This window comes from Nannobrachium achirus, assembly GCF_963921795.1.
Source record: "Nannobrachium achirus genome assembly, chromosome: 9".
Taxonomy (NCBI): domain Eukaryota; kingdom Metazoa; phylum Chordata; class Actinopteri; order Myctophiformes; family Myctophidae; genus Nannobrachium; species Nannobrachium achirus.
In genome coordinates, this window is record NC_137818.1 from 60665103 (window position 1) to 60687154 (window position 22052).

General features: G+C 44.0%; 1 protein-coding gene across 1 annotated transcript in view; it reads left to right on the plus strand.

Annotated features, from left to right (window-relative positions):
- Positions 1-22052, plus strand: part of LOC308291978 (PDZ domain-containing protein 4-like) — a gene marked incomplete at both ends in the record, with an annotated part of 59822 nt that overhangs the window by 32021 nt on the left and 5749 nt on the right. The window contains 6 exons of the mRNA XM_080734160.1: positions 860-913; positions 2255-2562; positions 5755-5842; positions 7726-7824; positions 8500-8562; positions 15985-16086. Of these exons, the coding sequence (XP_080590286.1) occupies positions 860-913; positions 2255-2562; positions 5755-5842; positions 7726-7824; positions 8500-8562; positions 15985-16086 (714 nt within the window). The remainder of the gene's footprint in view (positions 1-859; positions 914-2254; positions 2563-5754; positions 5843-7725; positions 7825-8499; positions 8563-15984; positions 16087-22052) is intronic.

Here is a 22052-nt window from a genome sequence, read left to right on the forward strand (position 1 = left end):
TAAATTCCTTACCAAACAATTTCTTGTAAAGGTGTCTAGTAACATATCTAACAAGGATGAAAATTCAACATCCCTAGCAAAATGTTTGACAGCTAGGGTAATTCTGGGTCTCATTCGCTTACTATACACTGTACTATAAGGGAAAAAATGACTCCCAAAAATATGCTTTAAGTGGGATGTGAGGGGTCTAAGTAGGTGTTTTTAATTATTCTGAATCCATTGCAAGCATTTGTTTTGCACAAAAACCTGGGCCAAAAATGAAACCATCGTTTTTTGTGTGGTCATGACAGTTCTTAGCCCAATGAATGTTTTTTGTGCAAAACAAATGCTTGCAATGGATTCAGAATAATTAAAAGCACCTAGTTAGACCCCTAACATGCTACTTAAAGCGCTATTTTTGGAAGTAATCTTTTCCCTTATAGTACTGTGTATAGTAAGTGAATGAGACCCAGAATTACCCTAGCTATCAAACATTTTGCTAGGGATGTTGAATTTCAATCTTTGTTAGATATGTTACTAGACACCAGACACATTGGTGAAGAAATTGTTTGGTAAGGAATTTATTCCCAGGTTTTATTAATATTCCCTGACTATCACAGCAATTGTGTTACTTCCACGATGTAGCGAGGTGAATTAAGATAACCCTAACTGTCACATTCTCTGTCATTATAATGTATAATAAATATATATTAAATGATGGTTTAAGAAGGTATGAAATGAAGTACTCATTTCAGAGATCCAAAGGCGATTAAATACATTGAACTGTATCATTGCTTCATTATCCTCCCTTTCTCCCTCTTTCCTCCCTGTCCCACCTCTCCCTCCCTCCCCCTACCTCCCATCTCCTCTCTCTCCACAGAAGGGTCACGTCAGTAACATGCTGTGTTCTTTTGACGCTGACGGTCGATTAAAGGTTTCAGTATTTCCTCTCTGCTACTCAGTGTTTCAACCCTTAAATGTAGCCGCCTCTTCTCAGGGGTTTTGTGTGCACAGCCACGGAAGCCCAACTAAGTGGTTGTCTGTTCAAATAAGACTTGTCACACAGTTATAAATCTGTGGAAGTGCATTGTTCTAGGCTTTACTTTGTCAGTTTGTCTGACTACTAACCTGTCCTCCGCTGACACTTCAGTATGTGTGCGTGTTGTGTGTGTGTGCACGCTCACAAGGGCATGCGACTGTGTGTGTGTGTGTGTGTGTGTGTGTGTGTGTGTGCGCATGGGGCCGTATGTGTGTGCGTGGGCGCGTGTGCATGTCCTTTTGCAGTAGTAGGCTAGTATGGTAGTGTGCCCTCGCTGTGCTGTTTCTGTGCGTCCCTACTGAGTACTAACCTCTCCTGTCTGATGGAAGTGCTGATGTTGTAGTCCTGTCTCCCATCATGTCAACATGTCTTGTTCAGCGAATTCACTCAAAGTGTCACCCATAAAGTCCAGTCCTCAGATGTCTTTCTGTGTATCGTCGTTGTCGGGTGGAAACCTTGTATGTCCAAAACCGTTAGTTTTGCGTTTTTCATTTTAAAAATCATCTAAACTAGTGAAAACAGCTGATCTACAAGCACTTGTGTGCTTGTAGATCTGCTGTTTTCACTACTTTTGTGCGACGGCCTTGTATGATGAAGCAGGGCTTTACTTTGTGAAAGAACATACAAATTTGGAGATACAAGGTTTTTGGCTGACAATGACGATATTGTGGTTGATCCCTCTGGTAAGCCCCCCCAGGGGTGTCACAAAGGGGGGGGGGGGGGGGGGGGGGGGGTTGAAGTGGGACTAAGTTACTAGGGCCCAAGGTGGAGGGGCCCTAGTAACTTTAGCTATTGAAAAATAGCAGATATACAAGCTCACAGCCGCGCTGCGAGCTTGTAGATCTGCTATTTTTGAAAAGTTGTGAAAATGTGTACTTTTTAAGTGAACATTTGTAACTCAAATTTTGCTTCTGGGGGTCCCTGGAACTAAATATTTTGAGATGGGGGTCCGTGGCCAAATACATATCATCTTGGGGGTCCTTCACATGAAAAAGTTTGAGCACCACTGACATGGAAACATAGGTTTCTTGCACACATTTTCACAATTCTTCAAAAATAGCAATCTACAAGCTCACAGTGCGGCACTCGGTGCCGCGCTGTGAGCTTGTATATCTGCTATTTTTCAATAGTTAACATTCATGGGGGGCCCGCAGTGAATCCTTGTACCCAGGGCCCAGAATTTGGTGTGACGCCCCTGACCCCCCTCATCTGATCCTGGCTGTGGTTGTGTTCCAGGTCAATGGGAAGGAGCTGTCCCGGCTCACGCGGGACCCCACGCTGGACATGCGGGACCCCCTGCTGTGCAGCGTGCTGAGGAGAGGGGCCCGCCGGAGAGGGGCCCCGGGCCTCGCCGTGGCCCCGGGGCTCCCCGTGACCATGGGCGGGACGGCCGACTGCGTGGACAGCTGCACGCAGACGGACATCAGCTTCCAGCACATGTTGACGCTGGGCAAGAGCGGCGCGCATCCCTGCGGGGCCCCGCCCCACCCGCCCCCGTCGCCTCCGCTGCCGCCCCTGCTGCCCCCCTACCTGCTCCATGAGCTGTGAGTGGGTGGGGGGAGAGGGAGGGGGAAAGAGAGAGAGAGGGGGAAACAGAAGGAGAGAGAGAGGAAGAGGTAGAGAGAGGGGGAGAGATGTATAGAGCAGGCACGTGCACACATAGTAGGGCATTAACGAAAAAGTCGACAAGTGACTCAGTCGACTTCATCACACGACTCCCACCAGAGAAAGTCGAAGTTGAAAAAAAAAAAAAAAAAAAAAAAAAAAACGTTCTATTGTGAAAATAGCAGATCTACATGCTCAACACCTCGCAACGCGAGGCGTTGTGAGCATGTAGATCGGCTATTTTCACAATTTCAGCCTCTGTATATTTGACAATTTGGACAATGTTTAATTTGCCATTTTAGAGGTATTAAAAAGTCCTTAAATTGGCACTTTAGAAATGTGAAGATACCCTCTATAGTCTATACACTTACACTTTATGTTGGTTTGTTTACAGTTGAGTGAGAAAACAATGTTTCACATTAAAGCTATACTGTGTAAGTTGCTCAACTAGTGGTCAGTAGCGTTATAGCAAACCGCGGTCGCGTCTGCTTTTTTCGGCCGTTTTTCGCCGCGGACCGGGCCTTCAGACCACCACGTCCGCCTCGCCTCGCCGAGACCTATCCATAGAGGTCTTTCGTGTCCCTCTACGAGCCTCGGTTGGGGAGCAACATGCTAAACTCCTAGCCCAGTGTAAACACTGCAGTGTACTTCCTGAAGAGCTCGGCAGTGTATGATCTGGGCTTTGATTGGCCGGTAGGGAGACACGTGTACAGAATGATGCATATGATGTAATTTTGCCGGGAAAAACAGCCCCGGTCACGGCCACCAGGGCTCAGTAGAACACATATAAAGAAAAGGCTTTGGGAGCTGAAATGAACAGAGTGGGTGTTCTAAAACTTTAGCGATTTAATAATTAGGACAATTTTAAGATTTGTTTTATTAAAAAAGTTACATAGTATAGCTTTAAGTTAATCATCTGGGGACCCCCCCAAAAATAATTGGGGGGTCGTGTGATGCGATGACGTCATCAAGCGATAAAGTCGCCTTCAACTCAACTTTTTACTGAGTCGAGTCGACTTACAAAAATCACAAGTTGTTAATGCCCTAACACATAGACATCAAAGGGGGCTTGAGCCCCTGCCCTTTTACCTGTCTGTAAAAAGTGCCCTCTCCAGACCATGAATGCCGTTTTCACTATGGTGAAAGAAATGCCAAATGCCCTCTTTCCATGCCATAAATGAAGGCAGCATTCAAGAGAATTGCCTTGTCCAAACCCTCCTGAACTTGAATGCAGCATCTTATGTTCAAAGAATTGAATAGAAATAGAATAGAAATACATGCCGTTGCGCCACATCTTCAGTATTGACTTGATAATGGTTAGTTCAGTGTGGTATCAACCATCGAAAATAGCCGACCTCCAAGCTCGCAACGCCTCGCAGCGCGAGACGTTGTGAGCTTGGAGATCTGCTATTTTCGATATTTTCATCCAAAGGCCCTTTTAGAGATTTCAGCCCCTGCCTTTCTTAATATTCTCTGCACGTCCCTGAGATGGAGAGACAGAGACAGAGAGAGGGAGAAAGAGAGGAAGAGGGAGAGAGGGAGCGAGAGAGGGGGAGACAGAAAGAGAAAGAGAGGAGGGAGAGTGTGGGAGACAGAGGGAGCGACAGATGGAGAGCGAGCCGACAGGGACGGGAGAGAGACAGAGAAAGAGAGAACATGTATGACTAATGAAACATGCATTATTGTAATGATGTCATGATATGGACGTGAACATTGTATTGGGTAGAACTGCAGCTCAGGTTGAAATCTTAATAAGGGGATTTTATAGATATTTAAAGATATTTGACCAATCTGCGAAGTAAATCGTTACCAATCTGCGAAGTAAATCGTTACTAAGAAATTTCTTCACCAATGTGTTTCTAAGGTGTGTAATAATATGTACTAAAAGGTTGAAATTCAAATCCCCGGGGAAACCTCATAAATAAACTGATTTGTGTTTGTGTTCCATTAAATTTACTATACAGGAAAAGAAATACAAAAGATAAATCTGCTTTAAGTTGCATGTGAGGGGTCAAACTAGGGGTTTCTCATGATGCTGAATCCATTGCAAGCATTTGATTTGCACGGAAAACATTCCTTGGGCTACAAATGGCCCCACAAAACGATGGTTTAGTGATGAGTCATCACTTTTCACCCTTTTGTGGGGGCCATTTGTAGTCCACAGAATGTTTTTCGTGCAAAACAAATGCTTGCAATGGATTCAGCATCATGAAAAAACCCTAGTTTGACACCTCACATGCTTCTTAAAGCATATTTATTTTCTGTTTTTTTCCTGAATAGTAAAGTTAATTGGACACAAACTTTCATCAGTTTCTTATGAAATTTCCCCCAGTAGTACATATTACCAGTAAGACTCCCTAATCGGGAGATAAGCGACCGTTGGTCGCTTATCTCCACAAATAGGCCAAAAGTTTGTTTTACCAATTATTACACTCTATGTGAACATTTACATCAACAAATCCCAAGTACTATGCAGAACGACCCATTTCAAGTTTTTAATGTACAACAATATTTAGAAAATAGGTCTACAAGCTGACAGTCCTCGTCCCTTATATTCCCATAGGTTATATGGAGATCTCAGTGTTTGTCAGTCCTTGTTCATTTATGCCCATATATGGACATCTCTATATCTACTGTAACAGTCCTTGTCCCTTTATGCCCATATATGGAGATCTCTTAACTGTAAGTCCTTGTCCCTTTTATGCCCATATATGGATATCCCTGATGTCATCCGTATATGCCCATATATGGGCTTTCTAATATGCCCATATATGGAGATCTCTGTATCTCCATATATGGGTATAAAAGGATACTTCAGGTCTGACATCAGGTTTGTTTATATTGGGTTGCTAGGTTTGACATCACAAACTCTATGGGCCATCTGACCTAGAAATCTATATTTGGGCATAGATGACTCATCGTGACCTCATCACACGTCGACCGCACGTGTGACGTGCGGTCGACCGCACGTGTGACCGACGGACGGCCGGTGGAGGTTTTCATACTAAACTGCGACCTTACGGTCGCAATTACACACCTTTAGAAACACATTGAAGAAATTTCTTGGTAACGATTTAGTTCGCAGATTTTATTATGTTTCCCTTATTATCTTCTGTCCTGTATCTCTGCAGCCTCATAGAGCCAGAATACTACGAACCCAACGACTACTTTGATATCAGCCAGCATGAGGTGGACAGACAGGACGACCTGGAATACGAGGCAAGGAACATACAAAAACACCTCATCTTACATTGTAACTATTAAAAAAACAGAAAAAAAAATGTTTAGTCTCTGGTACGTATATACAACTCAGGTACGTACTGTATAGTACTTGCAGTAAATGGGTTTGACACTCTGACATCATGCTCTGACATCATAGTGATGTCAGGGGAACCACCCTAACAGAATCCCTTTTATGCCCATATATGGAGATCCCTGATTGCCCATATCTAACAGGACTTATATGAGAATCCCCATATATGGACACCCACATACCACACTAACAGAATCCATATATGGCCAAGACAGCCCATAACTGTGTGGCTGGTTCTACAGACAGGGGTCTCCATATATGGGCATAAAAGGGATTGAATGTATGATGTCAGATGTCATAGACGTCATAGGACTTTCACATAACGAACTAGAAGCAGTGCTCTTCCGAGCACAGGTCTCCACCAGGCCACACAAATCGGCCTGTTATAGCGCCACCATGAGGCTGATTTAAAAAATGTGGGGCAGAGGTTCTGAATTAGCATCCAGGGAGTGTGTGTGCTCAGTTTGGCAGCGATCGGGCCAACAGCGCCGGAGATTAGCTGGTAACAACCAGGCCACACAAATCGGCCTGTTATAGCGCCACCATGAGGCTGATTTGAAAAATGTGGGGCAGAGGTTCTAGATTGGCATCCAGGGAGTGTGTGTGCTCAGTTTGGCAGCGATCGGGCCAACGGTGACTGAGATTAGCTGCTCACAAACTGCGAGGACGCACGGACGCACGCACGCACGCACGGACGGACGGACGGACGGACGGACGGAGGGGAAAACATACTCTCCCTCAGCCTTCGGCTGGTGGAGACAATAACTGAGTAAGCATGTTTGGGCTCTCACAGCATATCTCCATATACAGTACATGGATCTCCATATATGGGTACCAGGGGTCTCCATATACAGTATGGGTAACTGGTGCGATATACATCACTGGCCAGATGGCCAAGACACGGCGCAAGGTCGCTTGTCTCCCTTTTGGCGTCTTGGTATAGCGCCTTTATCCAAGGCACATCACAGAGATTTTGCATTACATTCACCCAGATTCATACACCAACGGCGGAGGAAACCATGCAAGGCACCAACCTGCTCACCGGTAGTAACTAGGGGTTCAGAGTCTTGCTCAAGGACTCTTCGACACTAACTCGGGGAACCCTGGGATCGAACTGGGAACCCTTCTTCTTCTTCTTTCGTGTATCATCGTCCTTGATGATTGGTTGGCAACATTTTATTTCTTGTTACTTAGGGCAGTGTTTCTCAACCTTTATTCTGCATGGGCACACTTTTCATGTCCCAAGAACCCATGGGCACACCAACATAATTCGGGGGTGTAAATATCGTCACTGTCGGGAAGAAACCTTGTATCTCCAAGTTTCAAATTTGTACGTTTCTTCGCAAAGTAAAGCCCTGCTTCATCATAGGCTGTCGCACAACAGTAGTGAAAACAGCAGATCTACAAGCACACAACGCCTCGCAGCGCGAGGCGTTGTGTGCTTGTAGATCGGCTGTTTTCACTAGTTTAAATCATTTTTAAAATGATAAATACAATACTGGCTTTCAAGCAGTTTCAAGGGGCACACTTGACCCTTCTCAGGGGCACACCAAAGGTCCCCAGGCACAGTGGTCGAGAAACACTGACTTAGGGGAACCCTCCATGTTCTAAGACGACAACTCTACCCCTGAGCCCTGCCGCCCTAGGCTGCAGTGGAGTCACTGCATGTTGACCTGCCAATATGGTGGCAATGTTGACCTATGACGACCCACTGGCTGATGCAATGTCTATGTAAATGATACGGTCACTGCAGCTTCAGTGCTTTAACGTGTTTCTGTCCTCCGTCCAGGAGGTGGAGCTCTACAAATCTCGGCAGCAGGATAAACTGGGGTTAACGGTGTGCTACAGAACCGATGACGAGGAAGACCTGGGTATCTACGTTGGAGAGGTGAAGACAACACATTGTTCTTATCCGCTTCCGCCTGACATTATGACAGTTTGTTGTTGTCATTAAAACATTTAGAATGGGTACACATTATTGCGTATCATTATTTTATGCTTTAACTATTGAAAAATAGCAGATATACAAGCTCACAGCGCGGCACCGAGTGCCGCGCTGCGAGCTTGTAGATCTGCTATTTTTGAAAAATCATGAAAATTAGAATTTTGACCCGATTCTATAAGTGTCTTTTGAATCCTTCTAAGGTTTTTTCTATTTTTCTATGTCAGCAATCTGGCCAGCCATCGTCAAAGAAAAGGTCCTTTTCACTTGAACTGGAGCTCAGTTAGTCTGTTCTTGAGAGACTACTATGGTCAGTGGTTCTCAAACCTTCTCATGTGAAGGACCCCCAAAATGATATTTATTTGGCCACGGACCCGCATCTCAAAATATTTAGTTCCAGGGACCACCCAGAAGCAAAATTTGAGTTACAAACGTTCGCTTTGAAAATGCATATATTCAAAGATTTGCACACATTTTCACGACTTTTTCAAAAATAGCAGATCTACAAACTCTCAAGTGAGCTTGTATATCTGCTATTTTTCACTGGTTAAAGCATTCAATAATACTAGGCCTAAATGGGTTTTAAAACATTTCCAATGACCTAATTGCCTCTTTTTATAGGTGAACCCAAACAGCATCGCTGCCATAGATGGTCGCATCCGTGAGGGAGACCGAATACTCCAGGTAACATCATGTCTGATAAAGGCACAATGGCACATAGTGCATGCACATACAATCTCACCCAGGCGCTGGACAAACAATGATCAACAGTAAAAAGAAAAGAATTCACTCAGTAAAAAGAAAACAATTCACTCTTCCACCATAAAACGTAACATTAGAATATTAGAAGCTAGGGCATTCACCAAATATTTGAATATTCAAGTCGAATATTCGCTTATTTTTTAGTTTTCTCTTTAAAAAATATATAGTTTATAAAGCTTGGCTAGATAGGAAGTCATAAGAATGAGTTGTCAATGCTCCTGGTGGATGAATTTGTTAATGCTCTATACCAGGGGTTCTCAAACCTTTTTAGACTGTGACCCCCAAAATAAACATATTTGAACTGGGGACCCCCACCCTGACAAGCACTTGGAATTGTAGATATTAATGTGAGTCGGTTCCACAGACAAATATTGTGAAAATAGCAGATCTACATGCTCACAACGCCTCACGTTGCGAGGCGTTGTGAGCATGTAGATTGGCTATTTTCACAATATTTGCCTCTTGCTTACTTAATATTTGACAGTTTGGCCAGTCCTGTCGAATATTCGACTTTTCGAATACTTTGAGGTCGAATAATTCGAATACAAAAAATCACTGAGCAAAAAGAGGAAAATATGTGCCACAGAGGCACAAAACTCCAGGTCCAGGCACTCAGGTGGATTTAACAATAAAAGGCCTTTATTAAAATAATGGGCTAGAACATTATTAACTAGACCAGGTCAACCTGGTTGTGCCAGACCCCCTGTCTGTCATCATCATTTATGACATCATGCCTTTTGTAGGCATGTCATCATCATGTCATCATCATATATACCCTTTATATAGAAAAGGGACAGACCGACATTTGCTTATGTAGGCCTACCCATTTCATGGGTCTGGCAAAAAAATCAAACCTTGGTTCGAAGTGAAGCGGTGAATTTTTATTCTATGTGTTCTAGAGCTTTGAAATCTGTGTTCTAGATCTATACATTCTGTGTTCTAGATCTATGTGCTTTAGTTCTATACTTTTATGAATTCTGAATGAATGAATGATTTTGTCTGGAGGGCCAAATTTGTCATGTGAAGCTTGACCAATCCTCAATTCTGCATGCACGGGACATGTACGGGACAGACATTCTCACTCCTTGAGAATCTATGGGAATCCTCAAAAAAAACAGGTACGGGACAGGCTTTCACCGCTTCAAAAATATGTATTTTATGCAGAGTTCTCCAATTCTCCATCAGTCATGGCTGCCAGTTCCCACCTGATGTCGTGTGGTAGTTGTGACTGCTCTAGATCGTACTGAATAACTGCTAGCTTGCAGAGCGTCTTAAGACTAGGACTCAGGTCTAGGATGTACAGGTCATCGTTGGGTGTGCCATCGCTGGGTGCAAATCCACCAAAGATGATGACACGACTTCCCACCATGCAACAGCAGCCCTCTGTCCTCCAAAATGAGTCATTCACCTTGAGCTTAACCTCCTTCCAGGAGAAGGTCTCTGGACTCAACTTCCACATATCATTGCAGGCTACATATTTACCAAATTCATCACTCCAGTTCTCACCACCAAATATGTACAGCTCTCCATTATAGGCAAAGGCTGAATGACGGATGCGTTTTTCTGGAAGATGCTTTGCAGAAGGAATGTCCAGCCAGCAGTTTGTCTCTGTTTCAAACACTATGATGTTGTTGCAGTCCTCTTGGTACCCTGTGCCCCCAAATACAAACATCTTTGTCCCGATGATGGTGGCAGAGTGTTGTGTTGAAACAGGAGGCAGAGTTCCTCTGGTGTTAATTAAGGACCAGACCATCGTGGTGGTGTCCAGCTTGTACGTGTCATTACTTGTACGATGGTCCTGGGTCCTTCCTCCATGGATATACATGACCTTCCCCAAGACACAAGCTGAGTGGACGTCCCTCATCCCTGGAGCGGTCCCAGAAACCCTAGCCATGATCCACCTGTGGGCGTCGACATCAAATGCATAAAGCACGTTGTTGCAAAGCCCTGTCTTCCATCCTCCCCAGAGGTAGACGATGTCTTCAATGAGCACAGCTGTGTGGTCACAGCGACTACATGGAACCTCAGGAGGAAGTTCTCCTGTTGGAGTCGTCACTGGGGGCAACGTCCTCCATCTCAGAGACACTGTGTTGAAGACGTGCACATTGATCTGATCTTCTGAAGGTGTCCTAAAGTTCCATTCGATACGTCCAAATGTGTACACTTTGTGTCCCACCGATAAAGAAACACCACGGTTGATATTTGGGGTTCCTCCCAGCTTCACTGGACAGTGCATTATTTGACAGACCATCATTGCTCTGTAAAACAGTCTTATAAAAATCAAACCTCGGTGAATCTGAGTATAAAACTGTCTGGAGAGCCAAATTGAATTCTGAATTCTGAATGAATGATTTTATCTGGAGGGCTGGATTGTCACGTGAAGCTTGACCAATCCTCAAAGTATGATCTCATAGGACATTTTTAATCATCCAATCATCAGAGCGGGACGGACACTACACACATATTCTGGATGTGCGGGACAGATAAAACATGTTCATTCTGGACTGAAATGACCATGTATGGACATGAGGGGACACACATGGGACACACATTTACGGACAGATAAAACCTGTTCAGTCTGGACTGAAATGACCATATATGGACATGAGGGGACACACATGGGACACACATTTACGGACAGATAAAACCTGTTCATTCTGGACTGAAATGACCATATATAGACATGAACGGGACACACAAAGCCACTCCTTGGAAGCGGCTTTCACCGCTTCAAAACACCTTAGGTCGTATTCCCTTTCATGAGCACCGGTGGTTTGAGGGATACCAGTAGCGCCCCTGCTATCTTCTTTCACTAAAAATCACTATTCGTGAGTGAATGACCTAGCATGCACGTACAATCTCACCCAGGTGCTGGACAAACAATGATCAACAGTAAAAAGAAAAGAAAAAGTATCAATTCACTCTTACACCATAAAACGTAACATTAGAAATATTAGAAGCTGTGCCAACATGATGACAATGACAACGATGGAGCAACTATTCTCGACCATTTCTCGAGAAAGAAATCCCCCTCAAGTCAAAGTATCTCAAAGTTTCAAATGTGTATGTTTTCTCATAAAGTAAAGCCCTGCTTCATGCAAGACTGTCGCACAAGACTAGTGAAAACAGCCGATCTACAAGCACACAACGCCTCGCGGTGCGAGGCGTTGTGTGCTTGTAGATCGGCTGTTTTCACTGGTTTAAATCGCTTTTAAAATGATAAATACAAAATGAACGGTTTTGGAGGTACAAGGTTTCCTTCCTACAACGACGATAAGCAAGGTGAGAGGGTGCACTCTCCTGACAGGAAGGTGTCCTGGTAGCCAGATAAGTCGACCTCTTTCAAAGTCGACCCAGACTCGTTTCCCAACGGGTCTGTGGCCTTAAACTAGATGCAGATTAGACTAAAATCAAATCTGTGCTCCTGGGGGTCCCTGGAACAAAAAAGTTTGCAATAGGGGTCCATCCGTGGAACAAACTATTTTGAGATGGGGGTCCACGGCCAAAAATACATTTTGGGGGTCATTTTGGGGGTCCTTAACCACTGATAGGCACATTCTACAAATGTCTTCTAAATCATAACAATTTTCTGAAAAAAACTTATTTGGCCATCAGTGTTTCTCAAACTTTGTCATGTGAAGGACCCCCAGAATGATATGTATTTGGCTACGGACCCCCATCACAAAATATTTTGTTCCAGGGACCCCCAGAGGCAAATATTTGATTTTTGTCTATTCTGCATCTAGCTAAGGCCTCAGACCCGTTGGGAAACGAGTTTGGGGTCGACTTTGAAAGAGGTCGACTTTTCTGGCATTCGGTGTCCTGATCTGAGATCTGGCAGGCAGAACCCCAGCCCAGCTGATCTCCATCTCTGGGGCATGGGCGGTTTGCCATCTTGTTTTCTGTGCCCCATAAGGTTCACTCGAACATATCTAAGCAGCTATATACCCAGTGTTGTTTTTGACAGCAAATTTTGATTTAGTTTTAGTCATAGTCTTTTGAATAAAATGTCTTTTAGTTTTAGTCATAATTTAGTCTCCTGAAAAGTTTTAGTTTTAGTCTAATTTTAGTCGACTAAATATCATAAGATGTATTTTGGCAGGCCTTGATGGCATCGTAATGACAGATTTTACACTTGGCTGTGTGCTGAAAATAGCAGATCTACAAGTTCACAACGCGTTGTGCTGCGACGCGTTGTGAGCTTGTAGATCTGCTATTTTCAGCGCACAACACCCAAGAGCAACCAAACATAAAATGACTCTCTTCTCCACTAGTCCCTCCCTAAGGTTTTAGTCTAGTTTGTATTTTGTTGACGAAATTGTCAATATATTTAGTCTTAGTTTTAGTCACCAAACTTTTTATTTCGTTTTTATTTGGTTTTCGTCAGTGAAAAAAACGTGGTCGACAACATTTTTCGTCATAGTTTTAGTCGACGAAATCAACACTGAGCTATACCTGAAAGCCCTGGGGGAAGGTTGCTACGGTTGGCCGGGCCACGACCAGGTGCTGGAAACAGTTGCTGAAGCCACGTCAAAAGCTGTAGCCAAAAGCAACAATAACATGGCAAGAGGAACATCGCCTTTGCCAGCAGCCGGCCTTCTCACCTCAGCGTTGGAATCAGTGTTGATTTTGTCAACTAAAACTATGACGAAAAATGTTTGTCGACTGCGTTTTTTTTCACTGACGAAAACAAAATTAAAACTAAATAGAAACTAAGCTGTGAAGACTATAACTAAGACTAAATATATTGACTATTTCGTCAACAAAATAAAAAGACTAAAATGTTAGGGAGGGACTAGTGGAGAAGAGAGACATTCTATGTTTGGTTGCTCTCATGTGTTGCTTGCTGAAAATAGCCGATCTACAAGCTCACAACGCGTCGCTCTGAGACGCATTGTGAGCTTGTAGATCTGCTATTTTCAGCACACAACCAAGTGTAAAATCAGTCATTATGATGCCATCAAGGCCTGCCAAAATGCATTTTAGTTGACTAAATCAACAGTAGATTTAGTCGCCTAAAATCTTATGATATTTAGTCGACTAAAAATAGACTAAAACTAAAACTTTTCAGGTGAATTATGACTAAAACGAAATGCCATTTTATTCAAAAGACTATGACCAAAACTAAATCAAAATTTGCTAAAACAACATTGGTTGGAATGGGAGCTGCGAGTCATCCTGGCCAAAGAAACTCAAGTTTCCAGACCACGTCACAACGACTTCCTTAAGGCCAGACGTTGAGCTTTCATCAGTTTCTTCAAGGCAGGTGCTGCCGATAGAACTGACAGTTCCTTGGGAGGATCGCACAGAGGAGGCGAACGAGCGGAAGCGGTCCAAGCACCAGGAGCTGGTGGAGCAAAGCCAAAGAAGAGTGGTGGAGGCAGGGACGTACTGGCCATTGGGAAAAGCGGGACAACTCCCGAACGGCCGGTTCATTCCCGGACGGTCCAGGCCGGCCATTAGGAAAATAATTAAAATAAAAAGTAAATCATCACTGTCAGGCAGAAACCTCGTATCTCCAAGTTTCAAATTTGTAATTTTTTTCGCAAAGCAAAGCCCTGCTTCATCAAAAGTAGTGAAAACAGCAGATCTACAAGCACACAACGCCTCGCACCGCGAGGCGTTGTGTGCTTGTAGATCGGCTGTTTTCACTAGTTTAAATCATTTTTAAAATGATGAATACAAAACAAACGGTTTTGGACATACAAGGTTTCCACCCGACAACGACGAAATATAACTCATGTACAGTAATTGGCCCACTGGCTTGTCACTTTGTCATGATCTGAAATGGCAAATCTTTGAGTAGCAGCAGTGCTATAGAGAGAGAGATCTCTCTCTCTCTATAGCACGCAATGAGGGCCTCTCCAACTTTTTTTCCCGGGCTGAATCAGGGGCCCAGCATGTCCCTGGGTGGAAGGCACGCTATGAGCCCATTGACGTGGGGTGGGGGTGGGGGGGGGGGGGGGGGGGGTAGAGTAGAGGCTTTGCTGGCCTCTCACTGTGCAAGATGTACTATACACGCTGCTGGGCATCACGGGTGGCAACAAGAGAAGCCATCAAGTCCACCGAGAGAGAGAGAGCCTCCAGATGGCTTTGGATCAGGAGAACTGATCTGTGGGCCAATGATGATGGGACACAAGCCAGTGTCACCTGAGGGAGGGTGCATGGTGTTGAAAGACCTACGCCTGATGATCTCTGGAACATCACTGAGAATCCCAGAGCATCCTAGGATGTGTCTTTCATTCATGAGTGGAATTCATGAGTGAGAAAAGAAAAGTTGAAAGAGGAAAAAAAAAAAGATTTCAAATGTATTTAATTTCAAAAGATTTCCTAAACCAGTTTAACAAATGATGTGGATGTGAGAGAATTCCACAAGTGTGTGTGTGTGTGTGTGTGTGTGTGTGTGTGTGTGTGTGTGTGTGTGTGTGTGTGTGTGTGTGTGTGTGTGTGTGTGTGTGTGTGTGTGTGTGTGTGTGTGTGTGTGTGTGTGTGTGTGTGTGTGTGTGTGTGTGTGTGCGCGCGCGCGTGTGCGTATTTGTGTGCCTGCGTGTGCACAAAGTTAAAGATAACATGAGTAGGTTCATAAGTAAACATTAATTCTAATACATACATTAATACACAATTTATTATACTAATTGTGTAAAACATACTTTCAGTATTGTTTTATCAGGTGAAACATGTAGTGCATGAGATGGCATGAGCTCATTGTTCTGCTCATTCTCATCTTCATTTTATTGATCTTTCTCTCTTTCCCCCTTGTTTCCCCTGCCCCCCTCTTCTTCTTCTTCCTTTTCTATTTCTATGGCAATAACACCACTGCTTTACACCCGTAAACCTGTGATATGACAATAAAGTCATCATCACCATTAGTTTAATGAAGCAATAAGCCACAAGAGGCGAGTGGTTACCTGGTATTTTACACCGGCTGAGTGGCCGGTGTAAAATACAGGTAACCACAAGCCTCGCATGGCTTATTGCTTTTCTAAAACGGTTATAATATGGCAACATGACAAATCATAGACATGTACCAATTAAAACTGTTCTATGTCACTAATAATTCACTATAAGGTCTGCTCTGCAAGAAAGTAGTCCCCAGCTACAGGAAAGTAGTTCCCAGCCTTTTGCCAACAACACAGGTGCAGATAATTGGTGCCCTAGCTGTGGAACACTGTGGAAAGAAATAAAGCACCTGAGTTTGATATAAACTGATTCAATGTGTGGGTTATAGTCTCATATACCACAGCAATTAAGGGAAACTACAAACAGAATCATGGAATGGAACTAGCCGTTTTAGAAAGTCCTCTTTCCACCGCTGGTACTGATTGTGATTCTCTTTTCTGACAGATCAACGGCATGGACATCCAGAACAGGAAGGAAGCCGTGGCCATCCTCACCAGAGAGGACAGCACCAACATCTCTCTTCTCCTCGCTCGGCCCGAGATAGAGGTGACAGACACGACATGGAAGGATGCTCTCCTTCCAGTGTGTTAGCGCATGTGTGCAAATACAACAAGCAAACTTTACTTTACAGGGGTCTTCAACGTTTTCAAGCCAAGGACCCCTTAGTTGATAGAAAGATGAAGCAGGGACCCCCACAACCTTTTCATAGATTCCATAATATCGTTTCATCGTTTGACAGCACGATCATAAGTGTATTTTGGATTCATGTTAATGTGTGTTTTCAGATATTTAACCACTATTTTTGGCTGAAGTTCTCAGATTATGGATGCTTGGGTTCAAGTGGTTAATATAAAAAAGGGGAAAAACAAGTTCCTATCATACAATGATTTGGAAGACACCGTGTAGTAACTCTGAGGACCCCCTAAGGGTCCCGGACCCCCTGTTACGTAACTTCTAATGGCCATTGTCAGATTGTTTATGACTACTTGGGGTTAGTCTATCTGCAATTCACTCACTCACAGCGTCATCATAAAATGTAAACTAGAACTGCACTCTGTCAAGGTGACAACTTGCGCCTTGTGCACAAGTTGGCCATGTATGGCCTACTTGTGCACCAGCAGAGCGCGCCATGAGGTGAGCTAACCACTGGCATCACCAGGAATGCTGGTCCCTCATTGGCTTTTAATGATGACGTTGGCAGAAATGCTGGTCCCTGATTGGGCTACGGGCCTAAACACATACAGCTACCTACTACCTACCTACATACCTACCTACCTATATACGCAGCCGAACGCGTACTTCCGTGCTCTACTGGCACAAGTAACAAGGAAGTGAATGTAGTGTAGTCTCATGCATCTCTGTGGTAATGGAGCTTAGGCCTATTCGTCTTTCCAACCAGAGTATGTGAAGATTTTATGACGGTGTCTGTAACCATTCTTTTTTCCAGAGGGTGTTTCGTCATGCCGCGCATCATTTGACACTTGACACATTTGGCACCAAAACCCACCAAAAATGAGCTATTTCTGGTGCGTGTCTAGGCATGAATCATACTTAAGCGAAGGGTCAGCATGCACTTCTGTGCATCAAAACACAGGGACCAGAATAGACCACAGGGACACACTGAAAACTGTGTCAGTGTCGGCACTGTGGAATTAAATGGCTGCCTGAGGCCCCCTCTGTTACCTACTTTACTTGTGTATGCAGACAGGAAAGGTGAGACGTACACAAACACCACGAGAGAACAGATCGCGTGGAACGGCGCCAGGAGAACGGATAGAGAGAGAGAGAGAGATAGAGACCGCTGGAAGACGAGCGTTCAGTCATTCGTATACCCACAGCAGGGGTGTCTCACCAAATTCTGGGCCCTGGGTACAAGGATTCACTGCGGGCCCCCCATGAATGTTCTTCATACGGGGAGGGGGGGTTTAAACCATTTAGACTAGTGGGAACGCATTATTACACATTATTTTGTGCTATTAAAAAATAGCTGATATACAAGCTCACACACAGCGCGGCAAGCTTGTAGATCTGCTATTTTTGATCAGTGGTGCTCAAACCTTTTCATGTGAAGAACCCCCGAAATGATATGTATTTGGCCACGGACCCCCATCTAAAAATATTTCATTCTAGGGACCCCCAGAATCAAAATTGGAGTTACAATAGTTTGCTTACAAGATACACATATTCAAAGATTTGCACCCATTTTTCAAAGATTTGCACCCATTTTCACGACTTATATCTACAAGCTCGTATAGCTTGTATATCTGCTATTTTTCAATAGCTAGAGTATAAAATAATGAAGGCTTCCCCCCCTAGTAACTCAGTCCCACTCCCCCCCCCCCCTCCCCCCCATGTGACGCCCCTGACCCACAGTGCTTTGTTTCTCTCAAGGTCACCGTACAAACGCACAACCCCGAAACAGGTCGACCAACACAACGCAGACGCAACACACACCTCTGCAAAGCAAACGCCCTGTTAGCCAACACTCACTTTAAATACAGTGCCAGATGGGTTTGTTACCGTCACTGCAAACTCTGTCTCTCACATACTTAACACACTTACACTTACACATGCGCGAGTGCGTGCGTGCGTGGCATGCGTGCACATACACACCATATATATATGCGCATGTGTGGATTTGGAATGCACAAATCTGTATGCCAGCCACATTTGTGCAGAAGGAGCCAGAGGGCAGATTTAAGAGGCAGTCATTAAAATGTGATTCTCAGACAAAGACACGCACGCACGCACACGCTCACACAGGCGCGCCACACACACACACACACACACACACACACACACACACACACACACACACACACCGCATCACTTTCGGTTTGAATGATGCCCTTGTACTATACAGTATCTGGGGAGATTTATCTGTATTCAATTTATGATATGCATGAGCCTACTGAATGTCATGCATATCAACATTTGGCAAAATCACAGCCTCTTTCCATTTACATTTGTGTCTGAACATTGTGTTAACGACGAAATGTAAGTGAAATTGGAAAACAGCGAATGGGCAGAAGTATAGACTGTGAAAGAATGAATCTCTGGTGCTACTGCGTGGTTCTGCAAGACCATGCTCCGATGGTACAAGAGGACGGAGCATCATTAAGGCCGATTTTCACTTAGTCGTACGGTGGTTCCGCGCGCCGAACATGGCCGATCCACAAGCCCGCGACATGTCGCGCCTGCCACGCGTTGCGGGCTTGTAGATCTGCGGTGTTCGGTGCGCAAGGGCACGAGACGAGAGAACGGCGGCATCATTAGAGAGAACGATACAAGCAGAGATTAAAGGCTTCATCCGCCGTCAGGGGAGAAAGAGGTGGAGAGAGAGAGAGAGAAAGAGAGAGAGAGAAGGAAGCTGCTAGAATAAGAATGAAGATGAAGATAATCAATGTTCTCATCTCACGGCCTGAAAGCAATTCACATCAGAATCAAATCAATTAGACGAGATCAACTTCGCTCAGAAGGGGGGGATGTTTACCAAATTAATCCTGAGCATTTGCATTACATTTTGATCTGCTTCTCCGGGGAGGATTGGAAAAAAAGTGACTGTGAATTAGAAAGACCAAACAAAATTGACTGTTGTTTAGCAACCCTGCAAAGATTATCTTTGGAGCCTCTCAACCGCAACGACAATAACACAAATACCAAACAGACAATTAAAATTACACATGAGGAAAAAGTCCTGTTGTAGACAACAAGTCTGATTATCTGAGTTCACTTTCCAGACAGACCAGACATGGTGAGTGAAACAGAAAAATGTCTCACACTGCTACAGTCCCATCTAGTGGTATGAATCAATACTGCTTTATACTAAGGCAGTGTTTCTCAAACGTTCAAATTTCAAGGTCTCCCCTTAACTTTGACAGTGTACAAATGGAACCAAATGAACCCGTTAGGGTTCATTTGGTTCCATTTGTACACTGTCAGAGTTACAGACCTGTATGGGTCAATTTAGACCCCCATAAAGGAACCCACAGAGTCCCTGGAATCCACTTTGAGAACCACTGTACTAAGGCACCTTACAAATTATACTTTGTTGACCGGAGTCCCCCAGGGGTTTGTACTTGGTCCCTGCCTTAGCCGATCGTGGCAACTTATTGTGAGCTTGTAGATTGGCTATTTTTAATGGTAGATTGGTTATTTTCATTAAATGGCTATTATGACATGGCCAGGAATAGGGATGCTATAGGGCTATGTGGTTAATCATGTCTGTTTGGTCTTGTGCGATATATTGTGTCGGGTGGACCCCGACACAATACCTTTCGTTTTGTATTTATTGTTTTAAAAATGAACTAAACTAGTGAAAATAGCAGATCTGCAAGCACACAACTTGTAGATCGGCTGTTTTCACTACTTTTGTGCAACAACCTTCTATGATGAAGCAGGGCTTTACTTTGTGAAAAAAAACAGGGGTGTTGTTGGCTGGATTCATAGGCGATTCTAGCCTCTTCCAGCAGGGGGTGCACGACCTCTATTACTTCATGCACGCGCGCACAGCGCGCGTGCACGAAAAAAATTGCGGATATTAGCGGTTTTGTAATGTTGTTTTAGTGGATTTCTGCAGTTAATTTTGTACCCAAATGTAACACAATATAAACAAAAAAAAGTGTAAAACAGGTGCTTCTTTTTCTAGACACCATATGTCTATCTATAGGATTTATTTACTTATTTTGCAGACAGAGGCAGCACAGCCAGGACATATAAAGCCAAACATCAAGTTAATCATCATTCATCAAGCAATCAAGCAGTCATTTACAGTGTCAAATAAGCATTTCACAAAAACAAATAGTAGACACATCCTTATTACACAATGAACTGCAGCCTCCGGGTTTTGGCACTTGCAAACCTTTCAATTATTTTCTGCACTTTAATTTCGTGTATTTTCTCAATCTGTAAAATGCCTATATCTGACACTCTTTTATCAGTCATGGTTGTCCGTAAATACGTTTTTAGTTGTCTCAAAGTAGAGAAACTGCGCTCAGCTGAAGCACTCGTAACTGGTATGGTGAGGTACAGTGTGTAGACGTGTTTTAATGTACCAAATGAATCAGAATTATGCATTCCCTTCTCTTGAAAAAAAGCAAGTTTCTTTTCAAACAGTGTCGTGTCCTCCATTTCTTTTTTTTTTGCGCACATTCTCTTCAATATAACGAAACAGTTGAAAAAAGCCTAAGGGAACATAATAGACTATGCACTTGGAGGGAGTACAACAGCATTGTGTAAACAGAGATGTGTCTTTATGTACCTGTCCTCCTGAAAGCTTGCTCGGCGTTCTCAGAACCAAAGGCCCGACATGGAAAGCAGAACGCCCGGTCATGGCGCACGCTATACTCCAGCCAGGCAAAATCTTTAAACCACTCCTTTCTGAATTTGCGTTGTTTTTCGCCAGCGGCCTTTAATGGACATTCTACATCTTCTGGCTGATATGGACCCAAAGCCAAAAACTGCTTGGCTTTATCCGGGCCATGGCAAGGGTCTCTTTCATGAACAAAGTTGGCTTCATTTGGCTCCTCTGGGTCTGGGCCTGGGGTAACAACAGTTGAGTCTGGAGTGGGGCTTGCTTGCTGTGGAGGAACCGGGGCCTCGGTCTCCGGCAACGGCGAGCCTTCCACAGTGATGTCGGTGGCTGGATCACTGCTGCAGTGCTGCTGCAAGCTCCGTCCACCTCCTCTGGTTCACGTTCATTAGCATTACTGTCAGTGTCGAGTGAACTACTAATACTTGCCCCTCCACCTCTCTTTTTGCGCACATTTTACAAATCACGATCACTGTTTTATTTAATAATTATAAAATAAAGTTACATTACAAAAAAAATAAAAATCAAAATGGCCGCCTGGCGGCCAGGGGGTGCACGTGCACCCTAGGACACCCCTTAAAATCGCCTATGGCTGGATTATTCATGAAGCTTTCCCGGAAGAGAAAGATCCCTTGATTGGCCGCTAGTTGCGCTGTTTTCCCCCCGCGAGCTACCAAAAAGATTTTTTCTCCACTGGACCCCATTCATTTTCCTCTTTGATTTTCTAACCTTAATAAACATCGTCATAAATACTTTATGGTTCCTGTCGCTAGTGAAAAACTGCCTTTCAATTACCATGATATGCGTTTTGTGCAAATATGGTCCCATTTATGATAAAATTGATAATAAAGTTGTGGGGGGCGTGGCCAACTAAACTCATACCAGCCGGCTGTGTCCTTCTTCGTGTGCTGTATTTCGGTAGGCTCCGACCACATTCTCCCATGTATCCCTGCGGTTGCACGTGACCGTTGGCAGCCAATAGCATTCCTTATGATTCCTGGGGTACCATTCAAGCAATGATGGCGACACCCATACAAGGGACAAAAAAGCGTCATTTTCGCCACATAGAAACCAATGGCTTCGCACCGTCCATATTTGTTTTACAGTCAGTGGAAAAAACGTACAAACTTGAAAACTTGAAACAAACAGTGATGATATTCAACAGAAACCCCTTTCTAGCGTCTAACATCACCTTTCCATT